Source organism: Syngnathus leptorhynchus, chromosome 14, assembly GCF_054491065.1.
Source record: "Syngnathus leptorhynchus isolate UIUO chromosome 14, UIUO_Slep, whole genome shotgun sequence".
Lineage (NCBI taxonomy): Eukaryota > Metazoa > Chordata > Actinopteri > Syngnathiformes > Syngnathidae > Syngnathus > Syngnathus leptorhynchus.
Window position 1 is genome coordinate 9471486 of NC_141208.1, and position 16196 is coordinate 9487681.

Here is a 16196-nt window from a genome sequence, read left to right on the forward strand (position 1 = left end):
CACGGCACGGGTGACGTCACTTGCAGTTCAAATGACAGTAATCCCTTGCTACATCGCGGTTCGTTTATCCCGGTTTCACTACATCGGGGATTTTTGAATTTTGAAAATTTGTGAAAAAAATCACATATAAGTCGCTCCTGAGTATAAGTCGCGCCCCCACCCAAACTATGACAAAAAACAACGACTTATAGTCTGAAAATTACGGTACTCCTATTTTACCTAAAACAACTTTAGTGGGCCTTCACAACATTCTTGTTTTAAGTAGTGCAACCTTTTATGGGATTTATGGTAGTTGCATTGTGACCATGTGATTATAGTTGTTTTAACCTCTACATGGCAACTTTTACGTGAGCGTTATTTTAACATGTGCAACTTTTGTAGGTTCACTGTAGTTTTACCTTTGAAAGCTGTACGTCATTTATGATAATCTGCCCAGTTTTGCAGGGGATTCGTGCACTGGTGGAGCTAGTGGGGGGGGGGGGGGCATGTGAGGGCCCTGTCCCCCCTAAATATGCTTGCCCCCCTTCCCCAGTTGATGTTTGGGAAACTTTTTTTTGACAATTCCCACCACATCCCAGAAAGAACATGTAATTAATGTTAATCAGGTTTTTTTGAAGAATTCTTTGGTTTTGTAAAGATAAAAATATGTAGTCTTGTTGAATTTGTACAATTTGTGGAGATTATTGGTATTCTTATTTTAGTAGCTATTATTGGATTCAAAGGCAGAAATATTTTAATGCATGCAATTCTTATGGAATTTACATAGTGAAGTTGTTTGTAACCTCTGCAGCTTCACTACTTATTTAATCCATTCCCTCCAACGTTTATTTGTCAAAAAAGCGGGATGCATGTTACAGTTACAGTTGTGGCTTTGAAACTCCCATTAGCATCCATGTGCTAATTCAGTCAGAAAATACAAATAAAGGCCTGCGGGTGGACACTACCGCTTGCTGAACGTTTCAGACAGGCCACGCTAATAACTGGCGAGAACGTGCGGCAATACTAAAAACATCATGTAAATGATCACAGCTGCCCAAAAAAACACAAACAACCACGAAGCATGTTTTATTCCCGTTTTCGACACGATTTATTCCAGTCGTGACCTTTTTCTTCTACGGTGTCCATTTCCTCACCTGACAAGCCTCTAATGTGGCAATGCCGCCTGACAGGACGTTACATGAAAGCACAAACAAGATAAAGGAGTCATTAAAAATGAAGGAGAGCGAGGAAGGCATCTTTTTTGCATCCGCATGCGTTCGTCAGAGTCCAAGCTCAATTGAATATGAAGGAGGAAGGTGATGATGAGGATGATGATGATAATGGTGGAAGGAAGCCTTTAAATCCTCCTGATGTTTTGTTTCCCGCCTGGCGTCTCCCGGGAGAAGACAAGGAATTGGGCAAGCGCAACCTGAAGGGATTAGCGTAATCCTGCAGACTGGAAGCCCGTTGTGAAGACGGATGCTGTTTGTCGTATCGCAGGGATTATCAACACTTTGGCGCCTCGCTCCAAAGGTGTTTGTGTGTGTGTGTGTGTGTGTGTGTGTGTGTGTGTGTGTGTGTGTGTGTGTGTGTGTGTGTGTGTGTGTGTGTGTGTGTGTGTGTGTGTGTGTGTGTGTGTGTGTGTGCGCGCACGTCACACAGATACGATGTGTAGATGTCCACATCTATACAAATATACATAATAGTCTAGATTTAAAGAAATATATGTTTCTAGGTTTATTTCTCATACGTTGTCCTCTCTTGTTTATTCTTGTCTTTTTTCAGGGTTACCACAGGCCAAATCATTACATCGCCACTCAAGGTAATGCCTGTTGCCGAAAAAATAAAAAAGCATTGAAACATAATGTAAATAGAATGAGTGAATTTTGGTGCTGCATCCTTGCAAATTCCAATGAACTAAAACTGAAGTCATGTGTGTGCGTGCGCACTCACGGATGTCGCGGCATGCGTCGTCATGATCTCTCTCTTCCATCTGTGTGGCAGGAGCAATTAATCAGACTGCCGGATGAATAAAAAAATAAAATAAAAGGATTATCTGACATTTGCGGACACATTTTGTCACTGTGTGCCTCTGGCTGGCAGATTTGCAAGGCGATGAACACTTATCGCACCTCTGGAGGTTAACGATTGACCGATGCTCAATCATTAGCAATTTATTGCCTTGTGTATTTATTGCTTCACTTCTGTAATACTAAAAAATGATAACTAAAGGAAAGAAAAGTACAAGACTTTCTTTTTTTTTTTTTTTTTTAGTATTTGTTGTTTAGTGAAGAGAAGTCCTTAATGCATTCACAAGCTGCTCGGGGGGTGCTGGGAGTTGCATAATTAGCTGTTCATTAGCGCGGCGCAGCTACTCCTCAGCGTCTCAATTAAAGCCGAGCCTCTGTTTGCTCACCAAACGTGCTCACATCACGCCGATCGTCCAGCCAAACACACACACGTGACTAATCCGTCTCCTCTGGATCAATTTATTGATTTTTGATCGTCAAGAGGTTTGGAGGATCACTTGAAATGTTGTGTTGGTGTGGCTAGTTTTTTGCCTAAAGTGTCTGTTGTGGAGATCGAATGTTGAGCTGACAAAGTAACATGGCACAAAAACTGCCTAAAATGCCTGTTAAAAGTTCACAAACACAAAGGTGCAAGGTGATATTTTGTCACGGAAAATTTAGTGGCGTTTAATCTAAGAATTCTGTACCGAAAGTGAAAGAATCATGACTCGAGTAAAAATAACATGACAGAAGGCACTTTTGATTCAGGCGCAGACAAGTTTGCCTGCCTAAACGGGCTGCTTGATAAATTCAAACCCAAAGTAAACAGATTGGTGCAAAAGAATTAAAATAACATGCCAGAGGACATTTTTAATTGCATTCCCGTGAGTTTTCCTGCCTAAAAAGCCCTCTATAAAAATACAAATGTGTGAGAAGTTTTATTTTTTAACTAAAAGACTGAAAGGAACATGTCAAAGAAATCCATCTATCCATTTTCTGAACCGCTTAGTCCCTACGGGGGTCGCGGGCGTGCTGGACCCTATCCCAGCCGTCATTGGGCAGCAGGCGGAGGACACCCTGTACTGGTTGCCAGACAATCGCAGGGCACACAGAGACGAACAACCATTCGCACTCGCACTCACACCTAGGGACAATTTGGAGTGCTCAATCGGCCTATCAAGCATGTTTTTGGGATGTGGGAGGAAACCGGTGTGCCCGGAGAAAACCCACGCGGACACGGAGAGAACATGCAAACTCCACACAGGGAGGGCCGGAGGTGGAATCGAAACTACACCCTCCTAACTGTGAGGCGGACGTGCTACCCAGTGCATCACCGAGCCGAAATGTCAAGCTTTTTTCATTCAGACCTGACTATTTAGCTGGTCAAATGAACCCAAATGTAAACATCTGTATCCTCCAAGAGAAAGAGAACAATATATTTTTTAGCAATTATTTTGTTAATGATAAGAAGCCTGAAGGAACGTCGACCCTCCGAGAGTCGCAGCTGGCCATTCGGCCAAACCGGTGAAACGCGGTGACAAAAGCTCAAAGCCAAATATGGCGTCGCTCATTAGTTTTCGGAGCTCCCGACGAGTCCCTCGGCTCCGCCGAGGTGACGACGACAACGAAAGGTACAACAGCTGTCACTCCATTCAAAAGCCCTCATTACCCATTTTGATGTATTCGCACTGCGGCTCATTTACTCACTGCAGTAAACGTCTCACCTTGCTCGGTTTTTATGAGGCGCAGATCATTTCAAGCAGCACACCAACACCTGTTTTTTTCCCTTTTCTTACTGTTGTTTGTAGTAAATACATTTTAAAATTTCCTACAACCGTCAATTTATGTTGAATCTTCACGACTCGGATTCCCACCACCTCACACCTCCTTTCAAAATGCTGCGCCGCCAAAATCATGCGAGACTTCAAACTTTGCAGACAAAGAAAAAAACTGCCGCTCTCACCTTGGCATTCCCCAAGCGGGTGAATGTTCAAACGCTTCAGCTTCTTCTTCAATCTTAGCGAGCGGCCCCTCAGCAAGGTTCTCCACTTAGAAAGAGCGAAATAGGCACACGACTCTCATTAGCCACGTTAATGTGCTCGTGTAAGCTTGTGCTAAAGAATTTGCCAGAAATAAAAAAATAGTCATCAAATGTTGGCCACACATTGATATTGTTTTCTACGAAAAAGCTGATCTTGAATACCAGTGGCCTTTTTATAACATGCATTTCACCTGAGGGTCTGTTTACGTCCTGCTGTTTTGGTTAGCAACAGAGTTCAAAAGAGTAACTTTGTTCGCCTCTTAATGCTCAAATAAATTCCCAGTCGAGTTGTTGCTGTTAGACTCTTCCTCTACCGATCCCCACACACATATGGAACAATAAAGTCCTCCAGGATGCAACTTGGCATCAGACTTCCACTGAACAACGTTTTTATTCTTTTTTACTGCGGTGATAATAATAATGCCATGTGCTCATGAGCTACCTACACACCAGCTGTCCCGCTTCTTCGTCACCCAAACTCCTCTTTCCTCCTCGCTGGCTCCCACGGGGACGACAAGCGTGGGAGGTGGTCGGCCTCGACGCTACGGATCGTCCGAAATTCTTCTTTTGTTATTTTGTAAAATGACGAGCACAGGTGGTTATTTTACATTTGTCCATTAAAATAAAATATAGAGAGGGAACACGAGGTCACTTCTTGCTTGTCTTTTTAAAATAAAACTGTTAGATTTTGTTTTCCAAAGCACAAGCTGGCAGGAGTAAAACCAAAAATGAAAAAAAAATAAATGTGACAGATTGCAGTCTTACAATCAAGTACAAGAAATACAACATGTAAAACAGATCAAAGGAGATGAAGACTTAAAACATCTTCTGAGCAATCTTACATTGAAACAAGACATGTAGAATTTTTGCTGCATGCTTTGAATGTGGGAGCGTAAAAAAAACCCTCAAATACTCACTGTCATCATTGATGTTGGATGTGCATTTAAATAGTGTTTTACCATTTCCCCGTGTTTGTATTTGACCTGGTTCTCATCATGCGCATGCTGTATACAAGTAAAACAAGGAGTTCATTTTAATAATTAACTTTGCTCGTCTACATAATATTACACATTTCTCCAGGTAATTGCTGTTGATTGGGGGCTTGGGTGCTGACTTGATTTGCATATCCTAATTAATTTGTAATAATTTCAAAGTCGCACGCATGATTAAACAAATTTTCATCATTCTAATTAACCAAAATAATTCTAGTGAACTCCCCACTTGAATTGATAGATTAACTACAATTCATTTCCTGGTTTGGTGTGTAAAAAAAATTGCCAAAAAGTTAATCATTTTACAAAATAAAAGCAAATGTCCACAAATGTCTTACTTTGAAGAAAAAAAATATAAAAAATAAGTCTGCTTTTATAGGACTGACATAATCAATCATTAGAAAAGGAGAAAATTAGCTAGTTGGAAAAGGAATGAATGAATAAAACTTTGCTTCGCTCCATGCTTGGAATGGCTCTTAGTGCCCTCTACTGGTCAAATATGCATATTGCAGCTAAAGTTTAATAAAATCAGTTTCCTTCAATTTCTTTTGCATCTGCAGGCCCAATGCAGGAGACGGTTTTCGACTTCTGGCGGATGGTATGGCAGGAAAACACGGCGGCCATCGTCATGGTGACCAACCTTGTGGAAGTAGGCCGGGTGAGTGGCATGCATGCTACGCTTCCGACTCTGGTCACATGACCCCCTCGTGGGCTTCTTGTGAGGTTGGACAAAATGAAGGCAGCAAGGAGGGTTCTCATTGAGTCACTAGAACCGTTGATATTCTTAAAATATTGCACGACGTGTTATTATCTCCCGCGGCCTGAATGTGTTGCACTTGGCTCGCTGAGCAGCGTTCAAGAGCGGCACCAAGCAGTTAATTTAAGCACCCCGGTGCTGAGAAACAAGCGCACCTTTTTCACATTCTGCTGATTTTGCAGCGTAGCAGAGCTGCTCAATGATTCACGGTGCTCGCCCGCCGATCTCCTGGTACCTCATTAGGCTGCTTCCACGCCCGCCGAGCCCCGCCCCTCACCTTCTGCACACCTGCTTAGCGGCGGCGGGCGGCGTCCTCTCCCATGAGCGTCTGCTATATGATCCCCGGCCAATGGCCGCTGCCGCTGCACAGTCGAGCTCGCTCGTAAAGTCGCTCAAGCGTAGCGCGGCGGCGGGCCATCTGCTCACTGATGAATTTTGGAATACCTTGCCGCACACAACTCCACGGCCAAAAGTAGGCGGGTCGGAGTGCACCTTGATGTATGAGATAGTCAGATTTTCATTTGGAAGAAGTGAGCAAATTCACTTGGCTTCCCGCAGGTTTTACCCATCGGAAATAATATGTTAGCCTTGAAGACATTTACAAGAAAAAGAAAATCTACTTGCATTGGCACACATGCAGGATTACTATTATCATTCCTTGTCAAGTTAGCAATATAAATGTGCTCAGTTATTCTCAGTTGTAAATGAGCCACAGCGGAAAATATAAATGCGTAAAATAAAATCCAGAACATGCCAATCACATAATTGTAAATGGCATGATTATGCATTCTTTCCTCTTGTTACTCATTAACAACTGCCACCTTGCACAATGCAAACGAACATAATGAGTGGAAATAATCCAGTCTGGGTAAAAGACCGAGCCCTTAATGAGGCCAATTGTGCCCGAGTGGAGCGGGTCATTCCGACATCCGAATGGCTGGAAGTGGTCGTCATCCTGGGATGAGTCAACCCCCACGTGCGCGTGTGCGTACGTGTTCTGAAATTCTCATTTCACTGCTAACCAGTTCATGAGCTCCTCGAAGGACCGATGAACGTGGTTCTTCGTCATCTCTCCATCTCCCTGACTAGCAACAGTTTAATTGAAGAAGAGTAGGAGGAGGGCGGGTAATTCTGCACTCTTATTATGGCTAGTACCAGTAATATTTCCACTGGAGTGTTTTAGATTCCTGTAGGGAAATCTGTTCTTAACAGCCCAGGGTTTATTATTTCACATCATTATTGGGCCGCCACCTCCCTTCCCTCATGCATTTTTTCATGTTCTTTCTCCCCGGCCGCTCAAGTTCTCTACCATTTAACTCATTTTCACATGGCCGACGCACCGCCGGATGGAAAGCAATAACGTGCGTATGGAGCCCAGCCCCGCCCCTTCGTTGACGGGGTTTTACAAGAGGCCGCCCGGCTCATTTTGACGTGCCCAAAGAACCAAGACGTCAGGCGGCGGCGTGTCGTGCCAATTACCCTTTTACAAGTCCAACTTTACTGCGCTCATCAGATACGATTTATGGCGCCTTTGTCTTTTTTTTTTTGTTTAGGTGAAGTGTTGTAAATACTGGCCGGATGACACGGAGATCTACAGAGATATCAAGGTGACGCTCATCGAGACTGAACTTCTCTCTGAGTACGTCATCCGTACTTTTGCCGTGGAGAAGGTACGCTCGCCTCCTGACGATGATTCATGAGTGCCGTCGCCTTACGCAATAGAAATGGACAGAACAGCAAAAAATAATCCACAGTCGAAATAAAAAAAGTCAGATCATGCATTTCCACAATGACTGTGTCATTCAAAATACTGCACACATAAAACCATTTAAATGCTGCTTCACCGCGTTTGCAAGGAACTCTGGGTTTCTTTATTTGACCCGTCTGTGCGTCACCATCCCCTCAGCGAGGCGCTCACGAGATCCGGGAGATCCGTCAGTTCCACTTCACGGGCTGGCCGGATCACGGCGTGCCCTACCATTCCACGGGGCTGCTGGGCTTCATCCGCCGCGTCAAGTCCAAGACCTTGAGCAATGCCGGGCCCATGGTGGTGCACTGCAGGTATGCCCAGCAAGCTCACAGTTTAACATTTAAGTCTATATTTTAAAAACTTGATCTTTGCTTCTGCTCAGTGCCGGCGCCGGTCGGACGGGCTGCTTCATCGTCATCGACATCATGCTGGACATGGCGGAGCGCGAAGGTGTGGTGGACATCTACAACTGTGTTCGAGAGCTGCGATCTCGTCGGGTCAATATGGTCCAGACTGAGGTAGTCCGCCTCCGGGACCATAGAAAGCTTTTTCCACCATCTCCATTTTCCTCAAAAGACAAATAGCAACGTCTTGTATCAGGCTTGACAGATTCCTGACATCATCAGGTTGTTGTTTTTTTATTCATGAAAATGTAGGTGACACTTCCTTCCCACTTTCACCTGAGCGCACCTCACAAAAACGCTTTATTGCGCCGCTCGCTCGTTTGGCATGTCCCGCCGTCATAAAAGAGCTTTCGAAGCTTATAAGCGGGCAAAGAACTTTCCTGAACGGCAGCCATCTGGTGCTACTTGAACGCATCATTTGCTCGTAATTCCCTTTTAAATCGGCAAGCGTCGTTGGGCTTAATGGCAAAACGTTTCAGTGCCACTGCTGCCCGAGCGCTGCTCACCCTGACTCACTCTTTCCTCAAGTTCAATGACCTTCAGACTGCTGCCCCTCCCCCCAACGCAGGTGTTTGTTTTTTGTTTGTTTGTTTGTTTGTTTTTTCTTTTACTTGGCATCCTGCTTCATAGTGATTGGCTGCTCTGAGTTTGTAGTCAAATATTTATGTTGATTTAAAAAAAATAAACTACAAAAAAAATTCAGAAAATAATATTATTTAAGATAATACAGAGACAAATAATGCAGCTTGATTTTTGGAAAAACTTCATTTTACTTTTTTGTGATTACTTTTTGTACTTTTCAGATTTTCTCACGTTAAAAAATGAAATAAAGATATATAATGTTTAAATTGTATAAAAACAAAAAAATATACATGATTGCTATTTTAACTATTTTAACTATTTTCTGATTAATAGACTTAAAACAGAATAAATAAAACCAAAATAATTGACTGGGATTTTCTTGATTTTGTGTATAGTACAGTATATTTCTAAAGTTAGAAAAATGTAATAATATTAATATGAAAACTCACAGAATAAAACACAACAAAGAAGAGATTAAACAAAAGTATATGAAATACATTATTTTAATCGCCAAACATTGTTGAGCTTAACCAGGAGCCGTTTTATCGGTGACTCACTTCTTAAGTTCAGTGACCTTCAAAGTATACCCAAAGAGCTTTTTTTTTTTCTTGGCCTTGCAGGTGTTTCGCGCTCACCTCCCTGCTCCTCTGCAATTGGCTGGCGCTAGTTTATTGCTACATGCCACACGGCGGATTGTGGCTTGAGCGCCACACCAATGTGATCTAAAGGTCGACACGTATTCACTTGTGCATCCCTCCCATCGACAACCTTATGCGTGTGGATTTTACGGGACAGACTACAAGCGGGTGTCGGCTGAAAATGTCACTTCAGAACAGATTTCCGTCAAGCCTCAAGGGCTGTCACTATGACAGTTTCTTGACTGATTGATGCACGAGGCGGAGGAATTCCAGCTTCCTTTTGCATATTTTGCCCCTTTTGGCCACTTCATTAGGCATACCTACAAATTTGTGCGGTATCAAAAATCTGCTTTACTATTTTCAAGTAGTCTTTGGTTTTTCCTTTTTTTTTTTCTTCAAAGGGATGAGGGGTTATCAAAAGCGGTGCGTTGCTTTGAACAAAACAATAATAAAAGCGCTCAAAATGTAAACTGGCAAGGGCCAGGGGTTGTCAGTGCGAATTTGGGTCAGAGAGGGTTCTTAAAAGGTCAAAGTATTGGAGATAGAACAGTTCCTGCAGTGATAACCAAACGCAGCAAAATATGTCATGTGACCTTTAAAAATGAAATCAAAGACAAACATTAGTCAGAGTAAACAGCTTAGGGAGGCGCAGAGGGGACGGTTCATGGAAAGGTTTCGATAGGGACATCATTGCGCCATTTTTCCCGTTAATTATGGCGCTGATGAAATTTGGGGTTGACTGTCCTGTACGTTATTCCCTGACGGATTCGCAATGAGGATGCCCTGTCTCGCAGGAGCAGTATGTCTTCATCCACGACGCCATCTTGGAAGCGTGCCTGTGCGGCGACACCACCATCCCCGCCGGACAGTTCCGCTCCGTCTACTACGACATGAACCGCCTCGACCCGCAGACCAACTCCAGCCCCATCAAGGAGGAGTTTCGGGTAGGCCTTCCCAATGACAGCAGTAAAAAAATGAACTAGAAATAGTACATCATGGACACTGTTAGCTTATCGGGATAAAACAGGCTTGGTTTTTTTTTTGTTTTTTTTTACATTTGTTCAGACTCTGAATATGGTGACACCCACGCTGAGGGTGGAGGACTGCAGCATTGCGTTGCTGCCCAGGAACCATGAAAAGAACCGCTGCATGGATGTGCTCCCTCCCGATCGCTGCCTGCCCTTCCTCATCACCATCGACGGCGAGAGTTCCAACTACATCAACGCTGCTCTCATGGATGTAAGAGACGACTTTTATTGGAACTGACTTTGTAAACCGGTTTGGCCCCCAAATTGTTTAGTATGAGCTAGCAAACAATGACAAAGAAGAGTTTGTAAACACTCCTGACCTTGAAAGAGGTATGTCTCTTTCCTGTGTCTTCGGTCAAAGCAACCATCTGACGTGTCAGCTTTGACTGCCAGATGGTCATCCTGTCAGCCTTTGGAGAAACATCAAATCTCCCTCGCATTATGGAGTTTGTACACAACGCGCTAATGCTTGTGCACTCCCGGGTTTGTCCAAAATATTCCAAACATGCCTGTTGCTGTCCGTCCCGACAGAGCTACAAGCAGCCGTCAGCTTTCATCGTGACGCAGCATCCTCTTCCCAACACGGTCAAGGATTTCTGGAGGCTGGTGCTGGACTACCACTGCACCTCTATCGTCATGCTCAACGATGTCGACCCTGCCCAGGTGTGGGATGGATGGATGGATGGATGGATGGATGGATGGATGGATGGATGGATGGATGGATGGATGGAGGGAGGGAGGGAGGGAGGGAGGGAGGGAGGGAGGGAGGGAGGGAGGGAGGGAGGGAGGGAGGGAGGGAGGGAGGGATGGATGGATGGATGGTATATTGTTAAAACAATATAAGAAATAACATTGAAGTTAAAACTGTAAAAGGCCAAAATCCATAGATAAGTTCCGAAATCCCAGCGGAGGCCACGGTATGTTGTGTAGCAATGCACTTTGGGTTAAACAAATCTGTTTGTGCGTGTGCGCGTGTTGTCAATGAGCTGAGCGAGCAGCTTCGGTCGCTCTCCACCTTTCTCAGCCCGAGGCTCCGTCATAACACCCGCCCATCAAAGCCATCGTTCCTCCCACTCTTCCTCCCTCCCCGGGTGAAGGAAGGAGAGCGTCTTTCATTCAATATTCTCACTGTAGCACACCGACGTGCGAAGGCAGGAAGTGCAGCTGTTGATGGCGGCAAGGGAGCGTACCGTGTTCGCCATCAGCATCTGTATTTGTGCTTGTCACACATCAGCGCGCAAACACACACACACACACACACACATATACGTCGTACTGTACTCATGCTTGTGAGTGTGCATTCTCAACTCTTCTCAAGTGGGCTTGTTTTCCCTTGTTTGCTCGCTGTCGTGTGACCAAGCATTTCTCCGTGTGGCATGACCCACAAGTGGGATGCACACACACACACAAAACACACGTAACATACACACTCATTCATCTCTAGGGAAGTGAGAAAAGGGAAAGGCACCAGAGGCAAGGTTTTAAACTTGCAAATATGGCTGATGCCTTCATTTGAGTTTTTTTAAAAGCAGAAGTGAAGTCCAAAATGTTCTTGGCAAAAATATGCTACATGTGTCCCCATTACAAAATGTTGCTTTATCTTTGAAGCTATTTTTTTCTACCATCTTGAAAATGTAGACTTTTTCGACTTTACCTCTCAAGTGTGTGACTTTTTTTGACGCACAGTGTTCCCTCGTTTTTCACAGGAGATGCATTTCGGAACCAGCCGCGAAAAATGAAAATCCGCGAAGTAGAATGAGTAGATGCATTATTTAGAAATTTAAATACCAATGTAGTGCAACTTTGTCATTTCCTTTGGAAAGACACATATGTTGTCGATGAAAAATCATTTGTGTGGTGTTTTTTTGTAGTTGTGCCCGCAGTACTGGCCCGAAAACGGCGTCCACCGCCACGGCCCCATCCAGGTGGAATTTGTGTCCGCCGACCTGGAGGAGGACATCATCAGCAGAATATTCCGCATCTACAATGCAGCACGGGTGAGCGCATCCATAAAATGCTTAGCTTGTTTTCTCTTCTTTTTTGTTTTTAATGACTTTCTAACTTGTTTTCTTCATGCGCCAAGTTATTCTGCCTGCGCACCTCACACGTCCCACTCAGTCGCCGCCATTTGTCCGTTCAAACTGTGCTGAGGCTGAGGCCTTCTGTTCTTTAGCGAGGATGCCGCTACGTTAGCTCTCACGTGCTTTTTTTTTCTTTAACCCCAAAGGAGTGCAATCAACATTGTTGAAGAAAGTTGGTTTTAAAACTTGCCGTCTTGCCAGCGTGGAAAAAAATACTCATTTAAAAAATGAATAATTATAATACAATTAAAATGGATAGGTTCAATACAAATGTTTTTTTTACATTTTCATTTTGGTGGGGGCGGCTCGGTGGGGCACCGGTTAGCGCGTCCGCCTCACAGTTAGGAGGGTGCGGGTTCGATTCCACTTCCGACCCTCCCTGTGTGGAGTTTGCATGTTCTCCCCGGGCCCGCGTGGGTTTTCTCCGGGCACTCCGGTTTCCTCCCACATACCAAAAACATGCTTGGTAGGCCAATTGAGCACTCCAGATTGCCCCTACGTGTGAGTGCGAGTGCAGATGATTGTTTGTCTCTGTGTGCCCTACGATTGGCTGGCAACCAGCTCAGGGTGTCCCCCGCCTAATGCCCGATGACTGCTGGGATAGGCTCCAGCTCACCCGCGACCCCCGTTGGGACAAAGCGGTACAGAAAATGGATGGATGGATTTTGGTGGGGGGTTTTCTTTTCCGTGTTCAGTCCTTATTCGGGTCGATTGTACATAATGAATTGATGGAAACTTTAAGTAGTTAATTTAACTACATTTTCAAAATGACCAATTAAATTACCAAAATATTTGCTAACTTCTTTTTATGCTTTTGTGAATGTCTTTTTTTTCCCCCCCTCAAAAATTACATCTAAATCTGAAAGGAAATTCTTTAAAAGAAAATTCTCTTAAATAAATTAACTTTTTTTTTTTTTTTTACACAATACATTTTGTTTCTTGTTTTTTTTTTCCTTGAACAAATGTCTTGCATCCATAATTTTTTCTTGAGAAACATGTTTCATTTTCTTATCTTTCTTTCTTATCCATTCCACTTGATTGTGCAGCCCTTTGTAATGATTGCCTGAATCTTTTTTATATATAGTCAATAACAAAATCCCCAAAATACTTTCATAGTCTTTTTTTCTATGTTAATCCACGACACAAAAGTGTGATTTCAAACAGGACCAGCGCGCTTTTTAAAAGTTTTGATGACGCCAAAGATTTTATGTGTGCGTGCTGCATCCAAGCCCATATAATCACGCATGATCGCTGACAGCAGATATCGATCGACGTGTCCGGGTGCGATTTAGAGCGTCTTGATCTTTGCTGATTGCTTAACTCTGCGTCTCCCACGGTAACCATGCTCATCCATCAACGTTGGTTTCCCAGGAGGGACGACGCGCTTAGCTTTTGCATCTCACACACGTGCGTCCAGGCTACCTCGTTAATCACCTCGGGCCCCTAGCGAGAGAGGGGACCGAGAGACCATAGCTATTGGAATCCATATTAAGAATGCACTGAGACCGATATAAGTCCCGGACTCACACCTGCCGTGTGGTTCTTAACCCCATCGTGTTTGTGATGTTTTGGTTTGGTCAGCCTCAGGACGGCTACCGCATGGTGCAGCAGTTCCAGTTCCTGGGCTGGCCCATGTACCGAGACACGCCCATGTCCAAGCGCTCCTTCCTTAAGCTCATCCGGCAGGTGGACAAGTGGCAGGATGAATACGACGGCGGCGAGGGACGCACTGTGGTCCACTGTTTGTAAGTTCACCAACTCATAAATATAAATAAATATAAACATGCACCAGCTCAGTGGCATAGTAGTAGAGTGTCCGCCCTGAGACTGGAAGGTTGTGGGTTCAAACCCCGGCCGGGTCATACCAAAGACTATAAAAATGGGACCCATTGCCTCCCTGCTTGGCACTCAGCATTAAGGGTTGGAATTGGGGGGCTAGATCACCAAATGATTCCCGAGCGCGGCGCCGCTGCTGCTCACTGCTCCCCTCTCCCCCAGGGGATAGATCAAAATCACATGGGGATGGGTTAAATGCAGAGGACAAATTTCACCACACCCAGATGTGTGTGTGACGATGATCATTGGGACTTTTTTAACTTTAACTGACATTTGGTTTGAAAGGAAACACTACCATCTAGTGGAATTATGTGTTTACTGCACCAGTAATTTTCTCTACCCAAGAAATAGAACTGCAAGCAAACTATCCAATTTTTTTAGTGTTTTAAAATGTCGAAGAAATTATTCTAATAAAATAAAATCTGAATACACACATCTATGAAGGTTTTATATAACGTTAAAATGTAATAATGGTATTTATGAATAATAAAATAATGCAATGTTTCATCTTTTTAAGAAACTTTTGTATTTCATCAGAATCAATTGTATTTCAGGAATGGCGGCGGGCGAAGCGGGACCTTCTGCGCCATCAGCATAGTGTGTGAGATGCTGCAGCACCAGCATGCAGTCGATGTCTTTCACGCCGTCAAGACGCTAAGGAACAACAAGCCCAACATGGTGGACCTGCTGGTAAGCCTGTCTTCAACACTACACCTACAAATTAAGAGCAATAGCGGCAAGAACCTTCTTGATTTTAAGTGATCAACATTATTTCATCAGCTGCAGTGCCTTAATGTAACTTTAAAGCCATTCTCATATTTTATTTTATACATTTGAGACCCTCCTCATCTGACAAACTAACCCACCCCGTTACAGGAGCAGTACAAGTTCTGCTACGAAGTGGCTCTGGAATATTTGAATTCCGGCTAACTCGGAGAGTGTGACTCCAAAGACTTTGACGACGTGTCCGACGTGCCAAGTGTATTGTTCGGCAGTGAGCCGACACAAACACACTATTTTACTCAATGACCCGCGCTTGTTGTTTTTATCCTGACTGGACAACGAGCATCAAACATTTACGGAATGGGAACGTGTTGTTCCATGTGTACATAATGAAATGGCCTCCTTTTCTTCTTCTACTTCTTTTGTCATTGTTTTTTTCTTTCATTTTTTACAGTACTGCTGATGAGTTCATTAAAATGTCAAAATAAGAAACAAAAGAGTGGCTGAATGTTGCTGTAAAGTTGCGAATCGTGTACGTCCGCTTCTTTTTCTTGTATGGGGGACCCAAAGCTACTCTCATCTCTGTGTGCATATTGTACAGATTTCTGTAGATTATTTATTATTTCTCGACTTTATTTGTGACTGGCAGTAAGTGAGTGACAATCATATGTTAATATAGTTTTGGGTTTATGGACCGTATTGTGTGTGTTTTCCTTTGGTCCTCCTGTATGACGGCTTGTAAAGACAAAACTGTTCTATAAATGTAATACAGTACAAAGCGTGTCACGTGTCTTTCTGTATGTGCGTGTGAAAAAAAGGCGTTATGAGGGCACCTGTTGGATCGTTGTGGAACTGCACAAACAAATTTGATCTAGTTTCTATCCATCCATTCATCCATCCATTTTTTGTACCGCTTTGTCCCCACGGGGGTCGCGGGCGTGCTGGAGTGTATCCCAGCGGTCATCGGGCAGTAGGCGGGGGACACCCTGAACCGGTTGCTAGCCAATGGCAGGGCACACAGAGACAACCATCCACACTCGCACTCACACCTAGGGGCAATTTGGAGTGCTCAGTCGGCCCACCAAGCATGTTTTTGGGATTTGGGAGAAAACCCACGTGGGAGTGGGGAGGACATGCAAACTCCACATAGGGAGGGTGGGTCTAAGATGGAATCGAGCCTGCACCCTCCTAACTGTGAGGCGGACGTGCTAACCCGTGGCCCACCGAGCCGCCCATGAGCTAGTTTCTGTAATTTAAATGCATCCTTTCCATGCAAAAAAAAAAAAAACATTTTTGCAGTTGTTTGCTTTTCAACATCTCTTGCATTGGTTTTAGATTTTGCAAGTTTTGTCCTACAGAACCTGGAGTATGTCTCA

The 16196-nt window shown here is 44.0% G+C and overlaps 1 protein-coding gene across 8 annotated transcripts in view; it reads left to right on the forward strand.

Moving 5' to 3' along the window:
• LOC147046531 (receptor-type tyrosine-protein phosphatase mu) overlaps positions 1-15585 on the forward strand; it is a 107344-nt gene extending 91759 nt beyond the window's left edge. For 7 of the 8 annotated variants that reach the window (XM_085930287.1, XM_085930281.1, XM_085930282.1 and 4 more), the window contains 12 exons: positions 1765-1801; positions 5582-5679; positions 7332-7448; positions 7685-7839; positions 7911-8046; positions 9947-10096; positions 10218-10391; positions 10712-10843; positions 12052-12177; positions 13843-14006; positions 14652-14787; positions 14974-15585. In XM_085930287.1, coding sequence (XP_085786413.1) covers positions 1765-1801; positions 5582-5679; positions 7332-7448; positions 7685-7839; positions 7911-8046; positions 9947-10096; positions 10218-10391; positions 10712-10843; positions 12052-12177; positions 13843-14006; positions 14652-14787; positions 14974-15027 — 1479 coding nt within the window. In that variant the 3' untranslated portion in view covers positions 15028-15585. The remainder of the gene's footprint in view (positions 1-1764; positions 1802-5581; positions 5680-7331; positions 7449-7684; positions 7840-7910; positions 8047-9946; positions 10097-10217; positions 10392-10711; positions 10844-12051; positions 12178-13842; positions 14007-14651; positions 14788-14973) is intronic. The other variant, XM_085930283.1, reaches the window with a different exon arrangement.
• Positions 15586-16196: the final 611 nt, after the last annotated feature.